The sequence below is a fragment of the Ambystoma mexicanum genome, chromosome 9 (assembly GCF_040938575.1).
Source record: "Ambystoma mexicanum isolate Mex_15411 chromosome 9, UKY_AmexF1_1, whole genome shotgun sequence".
Taxonomy (NCBI): Eukaryota; Metazoa; Chordata; class Amphibia; order Caudata; family Ambystomatidae; genus Ambystoma; species Ambystoma mexicanum.
The window spans coordinates 266,030,168-266,056,445 of record NC_090931.1 but is presented as its reverse complement, the minus strand read 5'-3'; the positions used below and the strand labels follow the sequence as shown (position 1 = coordinate 266,056,445).

Below are 26,278 nucleotides of genomic sequence, written 5' to 3'. Positions count from 1 at the left end.
AAGGGGAGCTGAGCATTGCTGTACTATCGCAGTGAGGCCTACCCAAGATGGAGTCGAAAGGGGGCACAAAAGATGGATGCCCCGTGTCCTGCTCAGTAGTCCCATCTATGTAGCAGTCAACCGTGGTTAACTTTACATAAGGGCAAGGGGCAATACCACTACCGGAGGCACGCGGTCCAAGCCCTGTACTGAGGAGCGTACGACGCGAGGGGGCCTGAGGACCCCTCGCTCCCATACAAATCCCATACACCCATTCATGTACCTGGCCACGTCTGGTTATGGCTACCCTGATCTCCTAACTGGCCATCTCACGGAGGCCAGGGCGATGTGGCACACACCAGTTTCCATGTTTACTAGGTAAACACAAACCTCATTGTGGAGTCTCACTAGACCTTTCAATCAAGATCAGCATTTCAATGGGGACCTGCAGGGAAGACACTTTTAGTGTACAGCCTTCTAAATCACCACAAACAGCTGCCAGTAGCTAGTAGGTTACACCAGGAGTGAAGTAGGGACTGTTCGGGAGATTTATCATGTTAATGCTTCATCCCCTCTCCTGGTGAGACCCCCAGCACTTTTTGCTGGACTTCTGGGCATGTTTCTTTATATCCTGAATGAGTGGAGCCTTTTTCCACTCAAAACATTCTTATGGGCTCTCCATTTTTGGAACTCTGATTGAATTTTTCTATGGAGTCTACCTTCCTCCATCTCTACTTTACTTTTGTAGCACGCAGCTCTTTATGGGCAGTGTTGCTGGGAACCCTTTGGGGTCTCCTTTGAGCTTCTTAACTTACTCAATTTCTACAGTTTTTAAGAATCGAGATACACCTAAAAATGTATATTCTGAGAAATTTGCACATACCGCCTTATGTGGTGTGCCAAGGGGATACTTAGTATCCCCCTTCTCTCTGCTCCTGTGACTTATTAGTCACATAGAGAACCTTCTAGTTGTGGCTGGTGGCAGTGGACGTGTTGTACCGACTATTGTGCTATTTATTTTACCAGACAGTATTCACAGTCCCGGTTATGCACAATAGGGGCACCCAAGTAGTAACTTGGGGGCTTTTCTTTGTTAGAGGTCTGTGTGGTTGTTCTTTGTTGGAGGTGTGTGTGTGTGGTTGTTCTTTGTTGGAGGTGTGTGTGTGGTTGGTCTTTGTTGGAGGTGTGTGTGTGTGGTTGGTCTTTGTTGGAGGCGTGTGTGTGTGGTTCTTTGTTGGAGGGGTGTGTGTGGTTGTTCTTTGTTGTGTGTGTGGTCGTGTGCGTGTTCGGGCGTTCGGTCGGGCGTTTGGTCGTGTGTGGGTGGTCGTGTGTGGGTGGTCGTGTGTGTGCGGTCGTTCTTTGTTGCGTGTGTGGGTGTGTGGGCGTTTGTGTGTGCGTGTGTGTGCATTGGCTTTGTGGGAACCCTAGGGTGTCAACACCTAGGCTCCAGTGTGTCTGGGCAGGCAGGAAGTGGGGCAGGAGTTATTCCCTGCCCTGCCCTTTGTCTGCCTGAATGGCGCCAGCTCCCACTAGGAGTCTGGCTGTCCTGATTGGACAGCCACCCACCACTTTCTGTAAACTGCGGAGAGAGATTGCAGAGGAGTGTGTACTGAAACTGAATAGAAGGTGAGGTTCCTGAGGTGAAAGGCAAATAGACCACTGGAAACTGAAGTAACCGAGGAAGAAGACGACCAGAGACACCTGTGGACCCTTTGCATAGCCGTGAAACAGCCACTGCTGTCCTGACACCGTTTTCTGTGTGACAGAACTCTGAAGAGGACGGTTCCTTCCCTTTGACTGGTGTGAACAACCAGTCCATAGGGCCTAGGCGAACTCCAAATTGAGCCATCTCCCGAGGAGATGTTCCTCTCCAGAGCTGCAGAACCCAAATACCAGGAGACCTCCGACCCAATTGAAGTGCATCTTCTTTGAAAGGCCAAATCCGTCGAAGTCTTTGCAGCGCTCCAGGTGAACGTGCAGAGACACAGACTTCATCAAGTCTCCTCACCAGAGTGCTGGACTCCAGGGATCGAAGAAGGTTGACTGGGCAAATCGTGTCCTTTGTTGGTGCTGAAGAAAAGGCGCCAAAACTGCAGACTGACCACAAGAGCTGAAGAAATCCGAGCCAGGGGTCCACCCTTGAGACTGTTGCTGTGAGATCCAGTCCCTTGTTATGCCTTTCATCACCAGACGAAGGAATCCAGATGTCGGATCCAGCAGTGCCACAAAACAAGGAGAATCCAACCACAAACATTTCTTCAAACTTAAGGTACTGTGGGGAAAAAGGTATATTAATCCAAAAAGTCACTCCAGAGCGTTGGAGTGCATGTAGAGATGTCTAGGGTGCCCCCCTCTTATCTCCACCCGAAGCTGCCGTTTGTGTCACTTTAGCGAGTCCTTTAACAGGGTCTGGCTGGATCTACCTACATCTTAAAGAAAAGACTAGAAAGTATCCACACAAACTGTTTGTATTCTGCAGCTTCACAAGACTTTCAGCCTCTCCAAACTGCTTTTTAGCTAGGGTTGCGTTTTGGACTTTAAAAGCCTTGCAGTGCGTAGAAACTGCCTCTAGAACCTTAAGCTCTGCTAGCGTTACACTAACCAACTGTTTTCCTTGCTAAAAGCCATTATCTTATGTGGTTTTGCTAACTACTACCAGATATATCTATGCGTGCACGTTATTACACATAGTACTGTCATTAGTGTCAAAAGCTGTAACAATTGTAACTGCAAGCAACTACAAACTAAGCAGTGGCTTTGGAAAAGTATTTCTATGTGTTTTGGTTCAATGTACTAAGTATTTAAAGACATATCTTGTGTAAATATAATAAAACTATATTTTAATATACATTTATTTGTAAGTGATTCTTTGAATTGCATTACTAACTGGGTTCAGTGTACTTACCTACAGCTCACATCTTCCTCTTATGAGATGCCGGACTGCTCTGCTGCTCTTCCTCTCTACCAAGGTTCCACGAGTAGTACAAGCTGATACTAAGAGTTGGGGATCTAAATACCATTGGGATAGTTTTATAAAGTCTTACCTCACAGTGGACTTTAGGAAAACTCCCCTAACAGGAGCACATGCACAGAGTTACATCACAAGCAACGCACTGGATGTAGACTCAGACATAAAAAGGTTGGTGAATCACTAGTTGACAAATCAATACATGTATGGTGAAATCACTATGCAACAGATCAGGTCTTGCATGCCAACAGGGGGTGCCCACATAAGAGCCACAGATTTGGACTTACATCCCGATATTCGCATTTCTCCAAGAATGCTATGATCATAAGCGATGTATACAAACCCAACTTTACACAAAACTTCTCATTTGAGATTTTTAAATATAAAGATAACATTTTAACTTTTTCTATCCATATGAACAGTGATTTTGGTGTGCAGAGGTGCAATATAAATGTTCAAATCAGAGGCCCAAGTTCCACTGTTAGCGATTCCAAGCCAAAAGGCTACCAGTGGCTATGTTCACAATCACAATGGACAGAAAAGGTCTGACTGCACAGTTTTAAGTATTCAAATTACCTATCCCGGAAAAATATTTAATAACTGTAGGACAATGATGACTAAGAGTATTAGAGGAGTGCTAGCTTTTGGTAAAATGTTTGATAGTAGTGAAGAAACAGGATGGGAAATCAAAATCATGACTGCTAAAAAGACACTTGCATACCATTTGAATCGATAATCTGTTCACTGTTTGCACAAAGTGAGCCATTTCATACCTGCATGGTAGTGGCTTGGTACAAAGAATGTGCTCCACCAGACACTTCTGCTCTGCTGAAAGTTCCTGTAAACTGTCCTTATCCTCTTCGTCTGATAAAATAAAACATGCATCAATGACTAGATCCACGAGCATTTGAATAGGTTAATACAGACATGCACATACCAGTGGCCAAAGCCGGAAAACACATGCCCAAACAAGTATGTAGAAAAGCTTTCACACAGTACTTCTCACTAAAATGGTTTTGGCACCCCTTTTTACACAAACATCCAGGTCAAATTAAAGTAATCAGATGAACTAACGGCCCATGGAGCAACATACTGAGAACAAGCAGGCAGCCGCGCTGTAACCAGTGTGTGCTGCAATGCAAGCTCTCCTCCCACAGCCTGTCAATCTGTGCCCCGCTCCGGCTACCCTCTTTTGATGGTCCTTGTTAGGGAGAATTTTAAGTTTCTGTGCTTATTTCCATTTAACCCGAGAAACCCCCAGCAAACATTTTAGCCGGACTCTGGAATTTTTTGATTTTAATCTCCCGAGTGGAACATTTTTTTAATTTGATTTAATTGGGTTACTTATTTTTACAAAATAAATAGAACTTTTTACCACTCACTCATTCTTTTTCTCTGACTGGGATTTTTTGTACTGTTTTATGGAGTCTGGTAAACTTCATGAGCCCGATTCATGGAATTAGTTGCGTGTAAAACGCAGATTTGCGCTCCTTTCTGCCCAAAAATCCCTGTTTGAAGTATGGGGATTTTTGGGCAGAAAGGCATGCAAATCTGCTTTTTCACGCAAATAATTCCATGAATCAGGCTACATGTGTTTAATACAGGGATATGCTTTTTGCTTGGCGACACCCATCACTCTGTGCAGTGTCACCGAGGAGTCCCTTGGACTTCTCTTAATGTTTAAATACATTTTCTTGCGAGAACTACAGTTCCCAAGAATAGTAAAATAAAAGTTACCTTACTCAACTTTTCCTTTGTGGGTCCAGCACACACCATCTTATGTGGAGTGCTGGGGGGTTACATTGTAACTCCTTCTCCCACTCCTCATGTAACTTTGTTACACGGACCTTAAATGGCTGGTGGCAGCGATTACTTTTTACTACCTTTTGTGCAGGTTACTAGCAGGCTGATTTCTCAGCTGCAGTAGTGCACCCACGAGTGACCCTTTACTCAAAATGGCCCCGGTCTTCTTTTTTCGCCATTTTTCGTTTGTCAGTTCTGTAAGGAACTCATGGTGGCAACAGTAAAGACAGACATAAGTGATCACAGTTCAAGGGCATTTATTAAAAATTGTATATGCAGGTTGGAAAAACGCCTAATATAAACCTAAATCTAAGATGGGAGCAAGCTATGACCATAATACTATGAGCAAGCTATGACCAAGCTATGACCATAATACGGCAGTCCTAGTGGCGTCTTGTCAAATAAAAGGGACTATACTAAGAAAAACATATTGCCTAATCCTTATGCTAAATACAAACCAAGAGTGTGGGATAAGATTTACAGGAAAGAAAGAAGTGTTCACAAATAATAAGTCTGGATGCGGTAGTCGGAGTCTCCCTTCCCCACGTTTTGAGCATGGGACAAGGTGGGAATCTGAAGCACAGCACACGCTCTAGCTTTCCCAGTACGAGACTACAGTTCCTCTCTCAGTAATCAGGGCCTTCGGTGGTTAAGTCTCTTGTCTATAAAAAGTCTCTTGCCTCAGAGGACCTGATGTATTCCAAACTAACAAAAGTTCACAAGTAGTCACGTATTCTTGCTTCCGAGGGCCTGACATAAAAATAATAAACAAAAGTTCAACAAAAGTTCCAAAGTTCTTTTCAAATTGTACTTGGGTGACACTTCTTCACACCTGGGTCCTCCCTTTTCCGGCCTGAGACCCCTCTCGAATATCAGCCTCCGTCCGTCATGTTCACTTTGGCATGTATTCAAAAGACTTTCTCCATTGCCTTTTCTCTGTTGCATTCACAGGTCGGTGGGTGATGGCTTTTCACCCCTGGATCCCCTTCTTCCGGGCTTGTATCCTTCGACTGTATGCCGCCCTCCGTCAGGTTCACTACGGCTTTCAACACAATCTCCTCCTCTGTGACACAGACAAATCTTATTGTGGTTTTCACTAGTTCACTGTGGACAACCCTCTACTGGGTTCACTCTCGTCACACTATTTATCGGGACTTCATACTTCGCCCCCTCTTTATCGGCATCCCTCTGTCAAGATAATTATTTTGTCAATCACACACTTGCTTGAACAATCTTTCACAATGTAGGATTCACTTCCCTTAGCTTCACGAACAGTCGGTCAAAGGCTTAAGACTGTTCAGAGGATTTTACTAGACCCCCGAATTACCACTTTGACCCTCTTCTCGCCTTTCCCAAGAGCTTCTGGAAACAGTAGTTTCAACAATAGGGTACTCGCCTAGAGTTTCCAGAGGGAGCACTCACGTGGTGACTGACGCCTCTGCACCTGGTTTTCCCCCTCTCACATTAACAGTTCTTTGTACTTTCTTCAATTAGCTGTTTTGCTACTTTTGTTCAACACAGTTCGGTTTCTTATCGGCTCTCCTCTCAACTCACTGGCTATGATGAACCGCTTGGCTTTTCTTGACTCGGAAGTCAAGGTCGGTACCACGGAGGCAAGCGCTCATCCCCGGCTTGGTTATCAGTGGAGCAGGGTTCTGTGTACCGTCGACCACTGCAACACACGATGGCTCTTGTTCGCGGTTTTACTATTCCTTTCGCAGGTTTGGGTCAGAAAGGGCAATGTCATGTCTCTCCTTGTCATCCTCTCGGTTCGCGTCGTCTTTCTCCTCCTCTTGAACTGCCGAGCTTAGTAAGCTCTCTCGGTGTGTGGTCTGCCTTGCTCGTACTGTGCTCTCATGCTCCACCTTTTATCCCTGTGGGGAAGGGAAAGGGCTGTCAGGTGTGTGAGATTCTGGTCAATTGCCCGACTCTTGTGTTTTGACGGGTCAGGTAGACAGCTCTGGCGTTTGTTCATCGTCCATCGTGGTGTGCAAAGGTGTTCCGGGTCGGAAAGTGGGGGTGGGAGGGGGGGGGGTTTAATGGGACTCTGAGTATCCTACGGGGTAGGGTTGAGAAAAGGTGTCATAAGAAGGGGGATACCGCATCTCACCCGTCGGTGTCCCACTTCCACTCTTTGAGAACCCCCCCCCCACCCCGCCAATCCAGGTGATCCTCCCTCACTGCTCCACCCCCAGGAGCTGGATCCAATAGCGATGGGCATGTCCTGGCAACCTGGATGACGGATCCCAAGGGACTAGTTGGGGAGACACCTTCAGGTTTCTGACATAACCTTCCCCTATGCAAGGTGGATTTGCCCGTTTTTTGCCCAGGTCCTAGGTTGTTAATAGAGAAGAGATGTCCGTGAATTCTCACATATTGCACTGATCGGTTTTATTCGTTATAGGTCGAGGTGGTTTTACTGGTCTCTACAATAACCTATGTTGGGTTTTATGGGTTCAGAATTTTCCCAATCCCATTTTGGAGAGTTTGGGGAGTAATAGTTTGCCTGGGGTAGAAAATCCCCTTAAGGTGGTGGAGTTTCCTGTAGAATAGTAGAGAATGTGGGGAAGTCCCTCCTTAGAATAATTTCTTCGGGGAGTCCTGGAATGAAGGCAGATGGCACCTCACATGATTCACCCTGGATTTCAATGCGTACAAGTATCTTAGGGTACACTTCATGGTCTGTATACACATGTAATTGACTAGGGCTGCGTCAGCTAGGTCTTTTAGTGAAACTAAATCGGCTCGTATAACTGTTTGTTTACTCCTAGAGTCAACTAAGGCCCATACTTGCTTTCAGTTTATCCATGCCTTTTCATACGAAAAAGAAATTGGTAGGAGTCTGACAAACAGATGCTAAACGTCTCTAGTTGTTCCTCAGGTTCTTCCCACTCTTCTCCCTTCAAACACCCCATTTCCACAGGTTCATCCTTTATATTCTTTGGACAGTGTTGCAATGCTTGTGCAAAATGTGAGCTATAACATGGCGTCAGTGCGCAGCCATTTTGGACACTCATCTCCCATTACCGAAATAAAAGCCTGAGTCTCTGCGGGCTTCGTGAAGTAAACAAGCATTTCAGAAGCAAAAAGAAAGCAAGGTCACATAACTACATAAATATTGTTGCAGAGTGGACTTGCTGTGGAGAATAGTTATTGTATTGTCCGCTGAAGGACGAATTTGAGAGGGAGTCTGAGCACTCTGCAGGTGCAATGATAAGATTCTGAGAATTAAGGCGAGGAGAGACACACTGGGTTTTTCCACTGAGCTGGATTTTTCCACTCACCGCCCCTTCTACTTGTGATCTGCTCCTCGGCCGAGGGCAGTCATAACTGAGAAGGGCGGGTCCTGCCCCGATAAAGAGAAGAGGGTATTCCTCTGTGGAAAGCAGTTAGAACTTGGACCCCCGGGTGATGCAGTCTTGCTGAGAGAGAGAGGACGATCCGCCTCAGACACCGTTAGTAGGAGTTCTCTTCGCCTACCTGCTATTGGACTAAACGGTGTCATAGTGGCCAAGATGAAGGTATCTTCTGTTACATTACTAAAAGTAAAGATCTTTGAGATATATATCTGACCATATGTTTATGTATGCTGAGTGAATAAATGGCATATAACAAGCCATTTTCATTTGTATTATAACTATTAGTCTAAGTGTGATTTTTTGCTTGTCTGAGTCCAATAATTTGTTTTGCTCGGGTCAGGGGAAACGCAAGTCTTGGGTCCCCTCACGTGGCCAAGCAAAAGCAAAACATTTTGGTGCTGTGTACAGGGACTTTGTGCTGACATTGATGCCAAAGGATCCTGCAAAAAAAAAAAATCTAATTTAAAGTTTTGGACTCGGAACAGCGAGAAATAAAAAAAATAAAAAAGGCGAAGAATGGAAAAACTAAATATATGTGTGTGTATGTGTTGAGGTATTAACGATAGGGAGGTGAAACATTCCTTTCATAAAATGAGTTCCCTATTTAGGAAAAAAAAGTAAGCTCTGCGGGCGCAGACTGTCCTGAAGTAACTATCCCATGGAGGACTAAGGGACCATATGAGGGCGGGGGGGCGAAATACACAAAATCGCAAACATTTGGGTATGTGGTGCAGGATTAAGTGAGACCTGGGACACAAGTATAGGAGGAGCGGGTCCGGACGAAGTAGCAAAATGCTTGCAAAAAGTGCCTGTAGAGAAGGGGAAAGAGTTCGGCTCTAGGAAGAAGGGGGTTGGATCCAGTTACATGCATCAACAAAATGTGGAATTACAGGTGAATATTGAAAAATTGGAGAAGGAACTGGCTGCTGAAAAACAAATTGTGTAAATGCAGCAGCTTCAAATTAAATTGTATCATAAAGCAGATAAATACCAAGCGGTAGCTGAACGAGCTGCGGTAAGGGTTGCTTGCTATAAACATCGAAAAAGAAGAGGAAGGGTTACTTTTCGTAAGGAGGCAACTGCAATTGCTTCCGCAGGTATGAATTGGGACCCCGATCAATGGGATGGGGATGTGTTCCATTGTACTACTACCGACAGTGTTTCCGAACCGGAGGTTGTATCCAAGCCGGAACCGGTCCATAAAGAGGTGACTGTTAAACCTGTAGTACGTAGAAGGATGGGTCGTCATCCAATGAATCCGGGAGGAGGTGTGGTGGATATGACCGCACTTGAGGATTACTCACAGCAGGAGGTTGATGAGATAATTAACCGATTGAAACAAATGCCTGGTGAATCTTTGCTATCCTGTATGGTTACGCTATTAGATGGAGGGGCGGCGGGTCTCTCGATAGATGCAGATTACGCTATGTTCCTACCCTTGAAGCAAGAAGTCCAGTTACAGGACACCCTGCGTGCTGGCCCTCCTCAGGATGCTAATGGTGACGAGGGACAAATGTCTCTTTTACAGTTAGCGGCCCAAGAATGTAATCACAAGTACCCCATTACGTCGGATTGGCCGACAGATGAAAATAAAATGGTACACATTGAAAGAAGCTATTCAAAGAGTTAGGGAACATGCTATGAAGGAGGCCATTCATGTGGAAACTCTGGGGGACATGGGGTTGGTAAACCTATCCGTTTCTCCTCAAAATGCCCTTATTCGAACTGCCCCTCCAGCATATAAAAAACATCATGAGGACCCTACTGGTGGGAATGGCAGGTAAAATTACTGATGAAGTGGTGGATGCCATTAGACAATTGGCAGATCTAGGAGAATGGGAAAAACCAGACGAACGACCCAGAGAGAGGGAGGGGCAAAGTGAAAGACACTCCTGGGAAGAGGGTTGACGGCCAAGCTTGGCACGTATCCAGAAAAGATATGTTTCTGGCTTTATTGAAGGATGGTGTGCCACGAGAGGATATTGATGCAATTGAAACACAGGAAATGTACTTATTGTATAAAAACATGGCCTGTATGGGAAAGAGCGTTATAAAAACGTCCATAAACCGAGAAAGGAGGAGGATTCTTTTGGGCCATCTCCAGAGGGGGGGGGGGAAGACGATGAGTCTTCCGGCAGATCTGTACCTTCCCAGTGTCAGGACTGGCTAGTTTAATAACAGGAAGAGTAACAAGATTAACATTGTGCCTTTAGAGCTGGCTGGCTGGGTTAGTTGTGCTTTCAGAACTGGCTGGGTTAGTAACAGGAAGAGTTTGTTCATAGAATTAACATTGTGCTTGCCCAAGTCAAGATGGAGCGAAAGAAACTTAATCTGATTGGTTAAAGAAACAATGATATATTTGGTTGCCTGATTGGTGGAGAGGACAATGGGTTTGATTCTTGGGAGATGAGCAAGATTCTAAACTGCCTTTCATCCAGAGAAATTCAGTGGCTGGTTGTATATTAGTTAAGCTCCCTAAGTAAGGCCTTTCCAGAGCTCAGAAAATCTACCAAAGAAGTAAGAATATCGTTTGCTGATCCAATTTGAACAAGAAGTCATCAGGTGGGATCGTTCTTTTAAAGATTTTGAGATTGTCACAGTGAACTTTCATTTTCTTTTATAAGAAAACAAGCTTGAAGATTGTGCGTAGGATTTAAAAGTTGATTAACTGCGTGTAATGTTCTTCAAGACTGTTTAATGTGTGCGCGAGCTCGCAAGTTGTCGTTTGCGTGTTCTTTTTAAAGCGCGTGTACATTTTTTTTACGTGAAAGACGTTTCCTGAGAAAGCGCGTGTGGTTTTGCGATAGAGCGCGTGCCCAAAAGAATTGTGCGTGTGAATTTTAGCGCGTGTACATTTTTCACATGAAAGACGTTTCCTGAGAAAGCGTGTGTGGTTTTGCGATAGAGCGCGTGCCCAAAAGAATTGCGCAAGTTAACTTTAGCGCGAGTCCATTTTATCAGCGCGTGTTATTTTTATCGCGTTTACGTATTTTTTAACGCGCGCGGGTTTTGTAAAATTATCGCGTGTGTATTTTACACGCGAAGACAATTCTTCACGTCTTCTGAGTTCACGTGTTTATCGCACACGCTTGTTAAGGAAGAAACTATACGTTCTTTGTGTAAATGTGTAAATAAGGAAAACAATTCACATGCAGAAAGAAAGCAGTATTCCAGGAAGTTAAAGAATATAATTTAAAGTAATCTATGCAAATAGAACTCAATGTTTTCAGAGAAAGACTGCAACTTAAGTAAGCATTGAAAACTACATAAGGTCAAAAGAACTTTGAAGTAAGAAGAATATCTAATTCTGAAAAGATGTTGCAAAGGCCATCACTTTAGGATTCTAAAGAGACTAGATTGGCTTGAACTATTTGCACACCACAAGATATATTTACAAGATATTCCACAAAGATTACTAACCTCTAAGTCTTTTACTGACTTTAGAGTTTAGAGTTTATTTAGCATAAGTTTAGAAAAGAAGTTCTCTTATTATATAAGTAACCAGGTGTATTTGTTTACCACAGATACCAGAGCCTACCAGACAGTTGAAGGGCAGCAGTGTCTCCGTTGTTATTTTCTCCAAATTCCCCTTTCCCTTTCTTGGGGTTTTCAGCTCAGCTTATATTTAAGGGTTGAGGGGTGAACTCCTAGTGAGGGTCTGTGGGGCCAGCATCAGCTCCTGTGGAATTCAGTCAAGCCGGACCCTGACACCCAACCAACTTATGCAGACTTAAGGAAAATGGTGAGTACAACGAAAGGGAATCTAAACACGCACTCTAAATACGACTATGATGAGGGTCAAACTCTGGTAACAAAGGCCCATGTTAAGGTAGACAGACGGCCTCATGTAAAGGTTAAATTATTTTGGCAATCAGGAAATACACAGGAAGTTCGAGTCTTGATCGATACCGGGGCGGAGGACTCATTGATACATGGAAATCCTTCCAGATTTTAGGGAAGACATTTTATTACTGGATTGGGAGGCAAAGAGACCTCACCAGTCCAAACGAATATCGACACAAAAATTGGTCATTTAAAAAGAGACACCTATCAAGTGTTGATTGTTCCACTTCCATAATATATTATTGGATTTTATATTTTAGAAGGGCGGACCATCAGATTAGGAGGTAAAATTTACCAATTTGGGTCGAGTGCTTTCACTTGCACACCCGTGATTGTCGGACAATTGAAGATGCCCCCGGTGCAGGTTCCGATAGCCACTAAAAGAGTGTCCATGTAACAATATCAGATTCCCGGGGGGCAAAAAGAAATTTCAGAAACCATCAAAAGGATATGTTGAAGCCAGTGTGTTGCGTTCAGTAACCACGGCTTGGACCAATCTGATCTGGCCCATCAAAAAAAAAAAAAAAAAAAAAAAAGAAACAGACGGCAGCTACAGAATGACGGTGGATTATCGCAAATTGAATAAATATAGCCCTCCGCTACTACCGGCAGTACCGGATGGGGTAACCTTGCTAGAAAATGTAAACATATTCAAAGGAACTTGGTATGCAGTGCTAGATTTGGCTAACGCCTTTTTCACTGTACCGATTGCTAATGGATGTCAAGAGCAGTTTGCATTTTCTTGGAATGGGAGGCAGTATACATTTCAGCGTTCGCCAATGGGCTATGCATAGTCCAACAATCTGCATGGAATTTTGTCTAAGTGTTCTGCAACCAGCAGGTGACAAACTGAATGTACAATTGTGCACTACATTGATGACATATTGATTCAGGGTAAAGATGAGCAGAGTGTGCAAGTGCACTGGATCTAATCAGGGAGAGATTGCGCAAGGAGGGGTGGGAGATTAATGATGCTAAAACCCAGGGTCCGGCAGAGACCGTGATTTTTCTGGGGATACAATGGCATAATGGGCACCGTGAGATGGTGCCAAAGGCGAAACAGAAAATCCTCAAGTTCTTAACCCCGAGGACCAAGAAACAAGTGCAGCAGTTCATTGGGCTGTTTGGATTTTGGAGACAGCACATACGACATTTGGGACAGATTTTGGCGCCCCTTTACAAAGTGACGTGTAAAAAGTTAAATTTCGAATGGGGTAATGAACAAGAAACAGCGTTCCAATTAGCCAAAGACACCATTCAAAAAGTGCTTGATTTATGGCCATTGAGGGATGGTGAGAAGGAGTTGAACGTGTTCGTACAGGATGTCTATACCAACTGGAGCTTATGGCAGAAACAGGACAGAAAACTGGTGCCCTTAGGATTCTGGAGTAAAATGTTGCCCGATGCTGGCGACAGATATACTCCCTTTGAAAAACAGTTACTAGCATGTTACTGGGCACTCCTAGATACAGAACAAATGATGGTGAGTTATGATGTATTGATCCGGACTGAAATACCAATTAAGCAATGGGTACTGAGCTCCCCTAAGACACACCGAATTGGACATGCACAAGAGGTTATTTCAAATGGAAATGGTACATTCAAGATTGTGTAAAACAAAAACAATAAATAAATAAATTTTAAAAAAAACGAGGGGGTCTTGGGAAGTCCCTTTGCCAGACATTAGTCCTGGTTACGAGAGCCTTACCCAGATTCTTTAGCACACTATCTTTCACAGAAGAGAAATATCCAAAACATAACCGTCTTTGTCCCGCCCTGGGGCAATCCTGCAATGAAATGCTAGGCAATTCTCCCCTGAACAAGAGTACCAACAGCAGCCCCAGACACATGTGTCAGTCTGGTTGGACCTCATCAGTTGGTTGGAGCTGTGCGTCTCCAAGAAAATCCAGACGTGGACCCCTTGCTCACTCTTCTTAAAGTCTAATCTCGGCCTGTACCTGATGGGTTGCTAACTCGGTGAGGACATTGGCTAATTCAGCCATTTGTTCTGGTGGTGCAAGGGTCCCTTCTGTAGATGGTTCTGAATCAGAAAGGACACAGCTTTCCAGTCCGTTGGATAAGGTTTCGAAATCGTCCGACTCTTTGTCTTTTGAAGTAGGGGGTTGCGGTAGATTGATTCCTAAACCAGATGGTCCCGCAATAGATGATAATTGGGTACCAAAAAAGAAAAAAAAGAAAGAAGTTTGCTAGGAGGGGGATTCAGGGCACTAGGGCGGATGAAGGAAAAAACAGGTTGAATTTTTTTAATCATCCTGTTCCACGCTGGTATGTAGTAATGAGAGAGAGGAAGGGTATCTAGCAACTCTTGGGTCTTAAAAAAACAGATCCTGTGACCAGGTGGGACATCCAATTGAGAGAACACCTCTTTCAGTGCGGATACGTGATCCGAATCAAGGAGATTAACTATCTTATTTTACCCTTCTGGTGGTACTACAATAATATGCATGGGTTTCAGTTTTTATCAATTGAATCATATCCCACCCCTGACACCAAATTTAAGGAACTCATGGTGGCAACAGTAAAGACCGACACAAGTGATCAAAGTTCAAGGATGTTTATTAAACTGTATATGCGGGTTGAAAAAAAACACAATCTAAACCTAAATCTAAAAGATGGGAGCAAGCTACGACCATCGAATAATAAGCAGTCCTAGTGGCGTCTTGTCCAATAAAAGGGCCTATACCAAGAAAAGCCTATTGCCAATCCTTCCGCTAAATACAAACAGAGTGTGGGACAGGATTCTCAGGAAAGAAAGAAGTGTTCACAAATAAGTGAGGATGCGGTATTCAGGGTCTCCTTTGCCCACATTTTGAGCACGGGACAAGGTGGGCTTTTGAAGCACAGCACATGCTAGAGCTTTCCCAGCACGAGACTATAGTTCCACTCTCAATCAGGGCCTTCGGTGGTTAATTCTCTTTTCGATAAAACGTCTCTTGCCTCGGAAGACCGGCTGTATTCCAAACAAACAAGTTCCTTTCTGCTTGCACATACTAAACAAAAGTTTAAAAGTTCTGAAGTTCGTTTCAAATTGTACTTGGGTGATACTTCTTCACTCCTGGGTCCCCCCTCTTCCGGGCTCAGACCCCTCTCGAATATCAGCCTCCCTCTGTTGGGTTCACTTTGGCCTGTATTCAAAAGACTTTCTCAATTGCCTTTTCTCGGTTGCATTCACCGGTTGGAGGCTGATGCTTTTCACCCCCTGGTCCCCCTCTTCCAGGCTCGTACCCTTCGACTGTTTGCCTCACTCTGTTGGGTTCACTACAGCTTTTACACAATCACCTCTGTGCATTCACAAATCTTATTGTGGTTTTAAATAGCTCAATGTGGACAACCCTCTGCCGGGTTCACTCTGGTCTACACATTATTCAATCAGGACTTCAGGTTTCGCCCCCTCTTCATCGGCATCCCTCCATCGGGTTCATTCTTGCCAATTTTGTCAATCACACACTTGCTTGAACAGTCTTTCACAATGCAGGATTCACTTCCCTTAGCTTCACGATCATCAGTCAAAGGCTTTCGACTGTACAGAGAATTTTACTAGGCCCTCGTATGACCACTTTGACCCTCTTCTTGCCTTTCCCAAAGCCTTCTGGTAACAGTAGTTTCAACAATAGGGTACTCGCCTAGAGTTTCCAGAGCGAGAACCCACATGATGCCCGACTCCTCTGCAGCCAGTTGTCCCCTCTCACATCAACAGTTCTTTGAACTTTCTACAAATAGCCGTTTTGCTACTTTTGTTAAATAGTTCGCTTTCCTATCGGCTCTCAAGCGTCTCTCCCTGGCATGGCTATCAGCAGAGGAGGGTTCTGTGTACCGTTGATATCTGCAACACATGATGGCTATTGTTCGCAGTCTTACGATTCCTTTTGTGGAGGTTTCACAGGCCTGGGTCGGAAAGGGCAAGGTTGCGTCTCTCCTCATCACCCTCTCAGTTTGCGCCGTCTTTCTAATCCTCTTGAACTGTCACGCTGAGTTAGCTCTCGGGTCATGCAGTCTGCCTTGCTCGTACTGTGCTCTCATGCTCTATCTTTTATCCCTGTGGGGAAGTGAAAGGGCCGTCAGGTGTGTGTGTGTGTGTGCGATTCTGGTCAATTGCCTGACCCTTGTGTTGGGACATGTCTGGTAGACAGCTCTGGTGTTTGTCCGTCTATTGTGGTGTGTGAAAGTGTTTGTGCCGGAAAATAGTGATGGCCGTGTCCTAGCCACCTGGATGACTGACTCCTGGGTACTAGTTAGGGAGACATCTTCAGGTTTCTCACAGTTCCTTCTGGGCTTTTCGTCTATCGTTTAGAGTATATTGGAGTCGTTTGTGAGTTTTGCCTTTGGCGGGCTTCAGCCCTGACACCCGCCCAGGCCTCCAGTGTGTCTGGCTAGGCAGGAAGTGAGGGAAGAGCCTGAAACATCACTGTCTTGTCTGTAGGTGTGCCTGGTTGAAACCAGTTCAAACTTGGCGGCTGGCTGTCCTGCAGGACAGCCAACCCCCAGTGATTGACATCTCTATTGGAGTGAATGAATGGGTTCCAGCATATAAGGCAAGGATTTATGGACCACAGGCAGAAACAACCACTGGACCAAGGAATCCAAAGCATAAGACAAGCATAGACGCCAGCAGCACCTTACAGGATTGGAGAAGCACCGGTGAAGCCCTGCAGCTAAGCTGACCCAGTTTTCAAATCGACAGGGAAGATCCGCCAAGGACGACTTGCACCCTTAGGGTGGCGAGACCTCATTTTGGGCCATCCCCTGACTTTCCTGGGCTGCAGAACACCAATACTTGGGGTACCTGGACAATTATCAATTCCGAAGATCGAACCAGGCTGAAACTTTGCAGGCTTCCATGTGAACATCCAGAGGCACGAATTCTTCACCAAAAGTTCCCTCACCAGAGTTCAGGACCGAGTAATCGAAGAGAATCCAACCAACAATATTTGTTTCTTCTTGGCGCTAAGAAAAAGGCGCCAAAACCACAATGACACTGAAGTGAGCTACATCCATTGCTGCTGACCCCTTCTCCTAAGTGCTACCGCAGAAGTCTGTCAAAGGTCCCCCCGTGCATCGCCATGAACAAAGAGCAGGAATCAGTGTCTGCAATCTTGCACCTAGAAGGAAACCAGCTACAATTTCTTCATTTTCAAGGTACCGTGGGGATTTGGTTGCAATTACCTTGTGCCATTTTCGGTGCTTCCTTTCTCGGGAAGTGCCGTTTTCTTTCATTGAGAGTTGACCTCAAATCCTCTGTGCAGGCCTTACAACCTGTATACCATCAGGAAGACTCCTCTTGAGCTCCTGTGTTTTCTTCATGAATCACTAACTGGTTTACTAACTTTTCCTCTGAAGATCTTCATCAGAACTGGAACTGTCCATTTGACTTTGGCTGTTCTGTTTTCCCCAAAGGTACATCTTCTTGATCCTACTGGCTTTGGAAATCCTGGTTTCTCCATAGACTTTAATTGTTAACACTTTTATAGTTAAGAAACAGACTGCCTATATCCCTATGGGAGAGTGTACTTGCTATCAGTTGCTAGCGGTGTTCTGTCGAACCTTAACCTTTCCCTCCAAACTCTATTTAGCAAAGGCAATACATATAAGTGCTGTTACTGACCTTAACTCATGTCACTCTGTGTGCTGGTTATGTAAAGCATAGAAAATGTACCATCTAATTATGACATGCCCAGCGCTGGCCCATAAGAGAGCCCTATTTGGGTCCTTGTTTGGAATTGCAACGTATCAACTTGAGCCTGCTGCAAGATGGGGTCTATTGATGAGCGGGAAAGACAAAAAAAAACAATTTTCACGCTCACACAATTCATCGGTAACATACTAGACCTGGACACGAAATAGTCAAATGAGGCCAACAGGCTATGTTCACAGCGAAACCGAGATGACGATGTAGACTATCTTTTTTTAGGGTTTTTTCTGATTGTAGTAGAAAGATGTTTGAGATGATAATGAACTCATAATGAACTGTATATGTAATAATGAAAAATGTATTCATAAACGATATTGGATTTAAAAAATGTTTTAAAAAGCATTGAAAATGTTACTCACGTGGACTATTGTACCCTTTATAATTTGATTCCATTTCTAATTCAATGTTATTGTTAGTTGCTGCATTTTACATTTGCTTGTGTGCCTTACGTGTATATAAGTAAATCTATTTTAATATAACTTTAAGTGACTATATAAAGTACTGATTTCTTTGTACTGCTCGACAGCTCGCATAACTCCTTCCTAAAATCAGCCTGGCTGCTCAGCCACTCTACCAACTTGTGTAGTACAGGCCTATATTAAGAGTCGAGTCCCTAATACCAAGAGATATGTTTTATGAAGTCCCACACCAGTTCGACTTTAGAAAAACATACCTAACAGTCCTCCTTCCATGTCCTGCGATATATGCAGTCATCTTCTGCCCCCCATCTTCCACCATCTTCCAGAGTGTCCAACTCAAGGTTTTCCCCTTTACACCTCCTCTTCTCGGCGCCCTCCCTTGCTCCTACTCCCGTCAATGTCTCTCACTCTGTGCAGTCATATCCACCTCCCCATTACTCACAACTGTCTTTCTACATCCCCCACTTGGCTCTTTCCTCCCCTCCTCGGTGCACCTTTCATTCCTCCCCACTCACTGTCCACTTGCATTTTTAATGCCTGTGTGCCAGCATTTCTGCTCCTCCCCATTACATGTCCCACATTCCTCCTCTTCCCCCTTAGGTGTGTCCCGCATTATTATTCCTCCTCCTCCCTCTTCCCTGTATCCCTCATTCCTCCACATCCCTCTTCCCTGTATCCTACATCCCTCTCCCTTGTATCCTACATCCCTCTTTCCCGGACCCTGCATTTCTTCTCCTTTGCTGGCCCCCACACCCTTCCCAGGCACCAAGCTTCTCCTCCTACTACCAGTGCCCTTCATTTCCTCTGCCACTTCCCGGTGCCCTGCTGTGAGGAGGAGTTTTCAAAGTCACTACAGAGTTAGGACTGAAAGCCGCCAACCTGGGGCAACACAGTTGCCTCAACCAAACTTTACATTAACCACTCTCTTAAGGTTGAACGTCTGAGTATTCAGGAGGGGGTTACAGTTCAGTGGTACATCCAGTGCTCCAGATAAGAATTTGAAGTGGGGTAATATCCAGTGCTCCAGATGAGTATTTTACTCCCTAGTTTTTAAAGATGGGAGTAAAATGATTTTTAGGGAGTAAACCTGTCCAATTGCCAATGGGAGTATTTTATGAGCGAGTAAACATGTTTTAACTGGAAAACGGAAATGTTTTTGTAATATTACTTTGCACCTAGCTATTCAGACACATTAAAAGTTAGTGGTTTACTTCTTCCGATCAAGCAGTTATAGTAGTTTCTTCCTGTGGCATTGGTCAAAACATATCCACGGAGCTGTGTGAGTGAAAGCGAAAGCAGGGGCCCAAGATCCAATGTGTTTGTTTCCTATTTTTTTGGGGTGGGGCTTATTTTTACACCCCATTTAAATTTTTTGGGCGTATTCACCTATTTTTAGGGAGTAAAAGTGGCCGATATATCCATTATCTGTAGGGCTGGGTACATCTAACACTTACAGAGATCATCATAAAAAGGACAAACAAGTAAGATCAAAAATAAGAAGCAGCAGCATAGGACTTAAGAGGCTGAAGTCAAAAAGCATGAGTTGCAGGAATCAACTACCATACCTCGTGTCCACAAGGACATAGTCTAATAAGCAATGGCATGGCCACAACTGAGCCGAGTCAGGCCCAGATAGCGCTATAGTAACCAGGACTGAGCTCAATGCAAAGCAAATGGGGCTCGGGGCGTTCCAAGAGATAAGGGATCTCAGCCCCTAGAATCCCCACCAAGGTAGAAACACACCAATGGAAAGATATATTGCTGACAGTTATCTTCTGGTTCCTCTGGATACCTCAGACTGGAGTCGACTCACCCTGGATCAGTCCAAAAAACCCTCATAAAACTGAATGGATGCACTTTTTCCATTGATCCCAGACAGCATCAGGTGGCCCTACGCAGCTCAGTGGTTAGATTTCAGACACCGGGCCGGCTCATCTTCTGATGAAGATCAGCACAACAGGGTTCCAGAAGAGCACAGAGGATGCTCAAAGATTCCAACCTCCTGTGTAGATGATGCAGGTTTTTTAAAAAATTTATTTATTTGTTTTCAACATGTAACAATTACAATACAGCATTGGAAACAATCATACTTTGTGTTTAATTCCATTGTTCCCTTTTAACTCCCCAACCCCCTTCCCTTTAACTGCCTGTGTATAGTGTCTAGTCTTCATATCCCAACTTGTGTACCGCTCTCCTCAGTTCTGTCTCGTGTGTCCTGTATTGCATTTTCGTCCTTATTTTGATTCAACAAAGTCACTGTTAGGGCAACCCACTGTAGAAGGTCTGTTCAAAACTCCTGTTTCTGCACACCCAGTGCCTTTTCCCCACACTCCCCTTTCTGCTGTTGTCCATTTCCTCCCACCATTCATCAATGCTTGGTGCCTTAGTGGCTTTCCACTGCAGGGCTATACTGCTTTTAGCTAATATAAATTAGGTCTTTGATCTTGCCCATTGCTTTATGTTTTGTGCTCCTCTTAAATAGTCCCCAGCATACATGCCTCCGGCGATTGGATGTCTAGGTTAACTCCCTCTGGGGCCTCTTTATTTGCCACACTTCTGCAGAATACCTGTATAACATGACATTCCCAGAACATGCGAGTCATGTCTGCTTTTTCTGCCTTGCATTTGGGACAAGCCGGTGTACCTCGCCATTACAGCCGGCATTGGGTATGCCCTTTGTGTAATGTAGAGTTGAATCAGCTGCAGCCTGGCGTTTGAAGACAAAGAATGGCAAACCATAGTTATATGCCATTAAAAAAAAGTCTCAAATACTTTCCCCAATTCCCCCCCCACCCCATCTACTCCTGCACTTCAATTCCACTCTCGAGTTGCGTTCTATCAGTACCTCATATATTCTGAAAATAGCGTGTCCTCCCTCTGAGATGTTAATTAATGTTTCAATGTCTTCACACTCTATTGTCCCTTCCTTGACAGCAAGCCACTTGCTTTTTATTGTACTCAGTATGGTCCAATGTAGTAGGAATTGCCCTTATGTATACCTGTCGTCTCCTGCAGTTCATTAAATTCCAACCACCTATTTTCATTCCTCGGATCACCTATCGTCGCAATACCACAAGACTCCCATTGTGTTCACACCCTTGCTCTATATCCCTGTGTAGCTGCCATTACAGCCGCCATGAAGGTCTGTGGCGATATTGGGTCTCTCAGTCCCATGGTTCTGCAGGTCCTCTGCCATATCTGTATTCCTAACTTCACTTATTGTGGATGACTATGCGGTTCCCCCGGGGGTGTCCAAAACAAGTCTCTAAGGTATGATCATTTTACTGCTGGCTGCAGTAGAGTTCTCTCTTCTGTAGGGTCATCTGCCATCCATTGTACGCCAGTAAAGTACAACTCGAAATTGGGGATCTTCAACCCTCCTTTTGCATAGGGCCTTTGCAATACAGTAAGTGCGACCCTATGTCTTCCCCCCTTGCCATAAGAAGCCCCTACATATTTTGTCCATTTCTAGAAAGGATTTTTTAGGAATATTGAATGGGATATTTCCAAAACAGTGCATGAGCCTTGGAAGTGCCACCATTGTTTTTTTTTCAACAATATTTTTATTGATTTTTAGAGTAGGCATTGAAACTAGCCATCAACATATGGCGGTAAACCAAGTGTATCCTCCCATGCCCTCAGATTTGGTGGTTTGTGTGTGCTCCGTGTCTAGGCCTATTTTATAGATGGGAGGATAGCTCAGCGGGAACATGCTCGCCTTGGAAGCAAGACGACACGGAACAGCACAGGTTCGATCCCTGGGTCCGCGCTTCGAAACCTCTGGGTATTAAGCACGTTATAAATAACCTATCATGTTAGATATTAACTGTTCGGTTGTGAGAAATTTTTCAAAGGCAGTAAGGGGCCTTGTGGCCGCTGCCTGCATCTTGGGGCACATTAACCAGTGGCATATTTGGAGGTATTGCATCCTGTCAGTTTCCGCAAGGTCAAGTGCGGTCTTGCATTGGGGGAATGATTTTATATCTTGTCCATGGAATATGTCGCTTATCTTGGTGCATCTTGCTTCCTTCCACCTTCTAAATGCACGAGCGGGGATGCCTGGGGTAAATTGGGGGATCAGTGTGCAGGGTGAAGGGAAGGAGGTGAACTGTTTAACTTGCGCTAGCCAGTCCCACTGTTGCGCTCCACAAGGGTGGTTATGTCTGATTTATGCATATTAGGTGGGCGGCTGTCTTTGTGTAGCCAGACTTTGTGGACTTTGAGGACTTTGTGTGTCCTCCTCCTCCTCCTCCTCCTCCTCCTCCTCCTCCTCCTCCTCCTCCTCCTCCTCCTCCTCCTCCTCCTCCTCCTCCCCTCCCACAGAGCAGCACCCACTACTGCCTGGTCCATTTGGCGCCATATTTTCCCTGAGTCAGTGGATAGCCAGTCTTTGATTATTCTAATTTTAGCTGCCCTATAATAGATGTGGAGGTCCGGTAGGCCCAACCCCCCTCTTTTGGTCTGCGTCATTAAGAGTTTGATAGCTACCCTGGGAGGCCTTCTTTTGCAGATTTATATGCCGATTAGTTTGTATACCACTCTAAAGAATGATTCTGGCACTGGGATGGGTAGGGCTTGTAATAAATATAACAAACTGGGAAGTATCGTCATTTTTATGGCGTTGATCATGCCTATTAAGGAGCAAAAATGAGCAAGGTCATGGGTTACCTGGCTGAAGACCGAAGGGTGAACACATTCCTATGGGGGTTACACTTTTGGCAAGTGCTTACACATGGCTGTCAATGAATTCTGACAATGTGTCAGGACAATTTTAAGTACTGCAGTCAGATATTTAATAAAGCTGCAGTTTACGTGTTTGTATATACACTTAACTAGGAGTCACACAAGATACGACAAAATGTACACATTTTCCAGGTATAGTGACCAAATTGTAAGTTACAAAAGTCAAATATTTGTAGCGTCTTTCCAGTGCTTACACGTCCACGGAGGGGTCCTTGGAAAGGAGACCAGTGGACTTAGTGAGGTTATAGCATGTAATAGTTGGCACATTTGCATCAAAACAATGTAGGGTTGAACAATGACAACACAGACAATATAACAGTCAACACAACAGTGTTTCTGCCAGAAGGTGAGCTAGGATAAGCTCTGATGGTGTGGCCTTCATCAGGACGAGATATTCCATAGGGGGAAGTATCTTGTGAGGTCTGTTGGAGTAAACAGACGAGTGTTTCAGGAGTGGACACATTTGTAAATATCTAGCACAGGTAGAGGTTTGAGTACATAAAGGACCGGAGCTTACCGGAACTTGGGAGCGCATTGGCAAGAATACACTGGAGGATTTGCGAGGTCCTAGAATTGGCCATTCCTGTGGAAGTAGGAGGGACAAGGGGGCTGTATTAAGCCATGCAGATTTGGGGAGCAACTGAGTGTTAGAAAAGGTAAATGCAAGGCTCACCTTAAAAAGGCATGTTGCTGCACGTAATTGGGTGGAACAGGATGGCGTAGAAAATACGCTAGGTCAACGGCAAGCATGGAGGGCTGTGGAAAAATAGACACAAGGGGGATAGGAATGCGGGCCTGGGAGTGTGATGAGTGCCACGTTGCACGTGAGGACTGGTAATGCATGCAGGTCACCCAAGGCCACGGATAATGGGTGGCGGATATAACGGGAAGTGAGGAAGCATCACGTGTGTCCCAAGTATTGCGGGGGTTGGTCTGTGCATGACTTAATAAAATGGACATGTGTCCGAATACACAGTGCTCACGGTGATCAAAAGGCGTGTGATGCCTTCAAGAAGTGTTGAACACCTTAAAAACCCAAGCGGCGAACAAGCGTGATCACCAGTGTGGGATGTCAGGCTGAGGTGCAAAAGGATTTGTGTCTAAAATGGAGACTGGGCTGCCGTACGCGAGTAAGACATGCAGCCAAGCAATAGAGGCACAGGATCAAGTAGCTAGAAAATTGGCATGCGCGTGCACTCACCTTTGGTGAAAGGAGGAGCGCTGCAAAAGCTGTCAACGGTAGCGGTCCCTGGCTGCGCAAGGAGTGAGCTGGAGAGCTGCCCGAGAATAATGGGGAGAGCGGCCATGATGAGGTACGCATGGCCGGGGTTGCCCGTACAGGTGTCTGACCGGATAAGCGCACAATGCAGAAGTAAAAAAGTAAAAAACAAATTCAGCCCTGCGGGAGTGTACTCATGGGTGTGCATACACAGGGAATGATGTGTGGATCATGCAATGATGTGTGGATCATGTGTGTTCCACCTCCAAACGGTTGTCCCTATGCGGGCAGGAGATGCCTCGGTGCCAGGCTGGGATGCTGATTGGTCGGGGTCATGGGTGTGATGGTGAGGTGCCCAGAGCGGCTAGAGGTGGTTGTGGCAATGTATCTTACTGAAGATAAACAGATTGTATGAGCACAACCACATGTTTAAAGAGACACATCATAATTAACATCTATATAAATAGTAGGCGGTAAGTAATCAGGCAAGTCACTGTATGGCATATCTGCAAGGTCATACTGACATAGCGAACCTATATATGGCCCACTATGAAACAGAACACATCTTGTCAGCACACAATCCCTACAAACAGAACATCATCTTATGGAAGAGATATATTGACGACGTTCTTCTCATCTGGCAAGGCAACTCTGAAGACCTGATGGCCTTCCATGGATGGCTCAACCAGCACATCAGATTCACCATACATTGGTATTTCCATGGTATCGATTTTTTAGATCTACACATCTACAGATATGGGGACCACCTCAACACGGAACTGTTTCGGAAACCTACCGACAGGAACACCTTACTTCGTTTCGACAGCTACCACCCTGAGAACATGAAGTACAATTTACTGTACGGACAATTTCTTCGCATCAGAAGAAACTGCACCGAACACACTACTTTTGACAAACATGCCGCTGACCTCCAAACAAGGCTCGCTGACAGGGGGGTACCCCAGAAAAGCCATCAAACATGCCAAGAAGCGGGCCTCCAGTACCGACCGCACTGTTTGTCTCACTAAAACAACTAAAAAAGAACTAGACAGACTGGTGTGTGTCACCACCTTTAGCCCACTCAGTGACCTCATTAAAAAGATCAAACTACATTGGCCCATCATCAAAAAAGTGGGATCACTAAAAAAAGGCCCATTGTTCGCCTTCAAGAAAAACCGGAACATCAGAGAATCTTTGGAGCACACCTTCATCGAACTCACCAAGTCAACCAACACTATAATCTCCCACCGTACAATGCCACTACCGATGTGGCAAGTGCATGGTCTGCCAATTCACGGAAACTACTAAAATATTCCAACACAATGACATCAATTGGACGCTTCAGGACCACACCAATTGCAACACAAAACAGGTCATATATGTTATAACCTGTCCATGCGGACTCATTTACGTGGGCAAAACCATGAGACCAGTCAAGACCAGGATCTGCAAGCACCGCTCGTGCATAAAAAAACAAAGTTCCTGACAAACCTCTTGTAGATCACTTTGTCAAGAAGAATCACACCAATATGGACCTCAAATGGCTGGTGATACAGAAGGTCACTGCCACCATCAGAGGGGGTGATGTCAACAGAATCCCAACTCGTTTAGAACAGAAATGGGTGCACAACTAAATTCTGTCCGTTCAGGTCTAAACATTTGCGTAGAGTGGAAACACTTCCTGTAATTGCAACAATGCATCCACTCCAATTGATTTCACATGATACTGCTGGACCTTGTAGCACATCCGGAACTCTTTCTGTGCCACTGTATTCCAACGCTACACTATTGTGCAAATACGTGCCCCTTCTTGTGTGTCTGCCTACACAACCACCATCAAAATAATGGGGCAGGCCTTACTGTGAGGCCATTGACTTCTTTATAGGCACTGCTGCACGTTGGACTATACCTGGAACTTTGACCTTGCAGATATGCCCTACAGTGACTTGCCTGATTACTTACTGCCTACTATTTATATAGATGTTAATTATGATCTGTCTCTTTAAACATGTGGTTGTGCTCATACAATCTGTTTCGCTTCAGTAACACATTGCCACAACCACCTCTAGCCGCTCTGGGCACCTCACCATCAGACCCATGACTCCGATCAATCAGCAGCCCAGTCTGGCACTGAGGCATCTCCCGCCCCCCTGCCCGCATAGGGACAACCCTTTGGAGGTGGAACACACATGATCCACACATCATTGCATGATCCACACATCATTCCCTGCGTAT

At 44.9% G+C, this 26,278-nt stretch overlaps 1 protein-coding gene across 1 annotated transcript in view; it reads right to left on the bottom strand.

Annotated features, from left to right (window-relative positions):
* Positions 1–26,278, bottom strand: part of NUP88 (nucleoporin 88) — a 405,331-nt gene that overhangs the window by 315,009 nt on the left and 64,044 nt on the right. Inside the window, exon 9 of the mRNA XM_069614602.1 lies at positions 3,721–3,811. Coding sequence (XP_069470703.1) covers positions 3,721–3,811 — 91 coding nt within the window. The remainder of the gene's footprint in view (positions 1–3,720; positions 3,812–26,278) is intronic.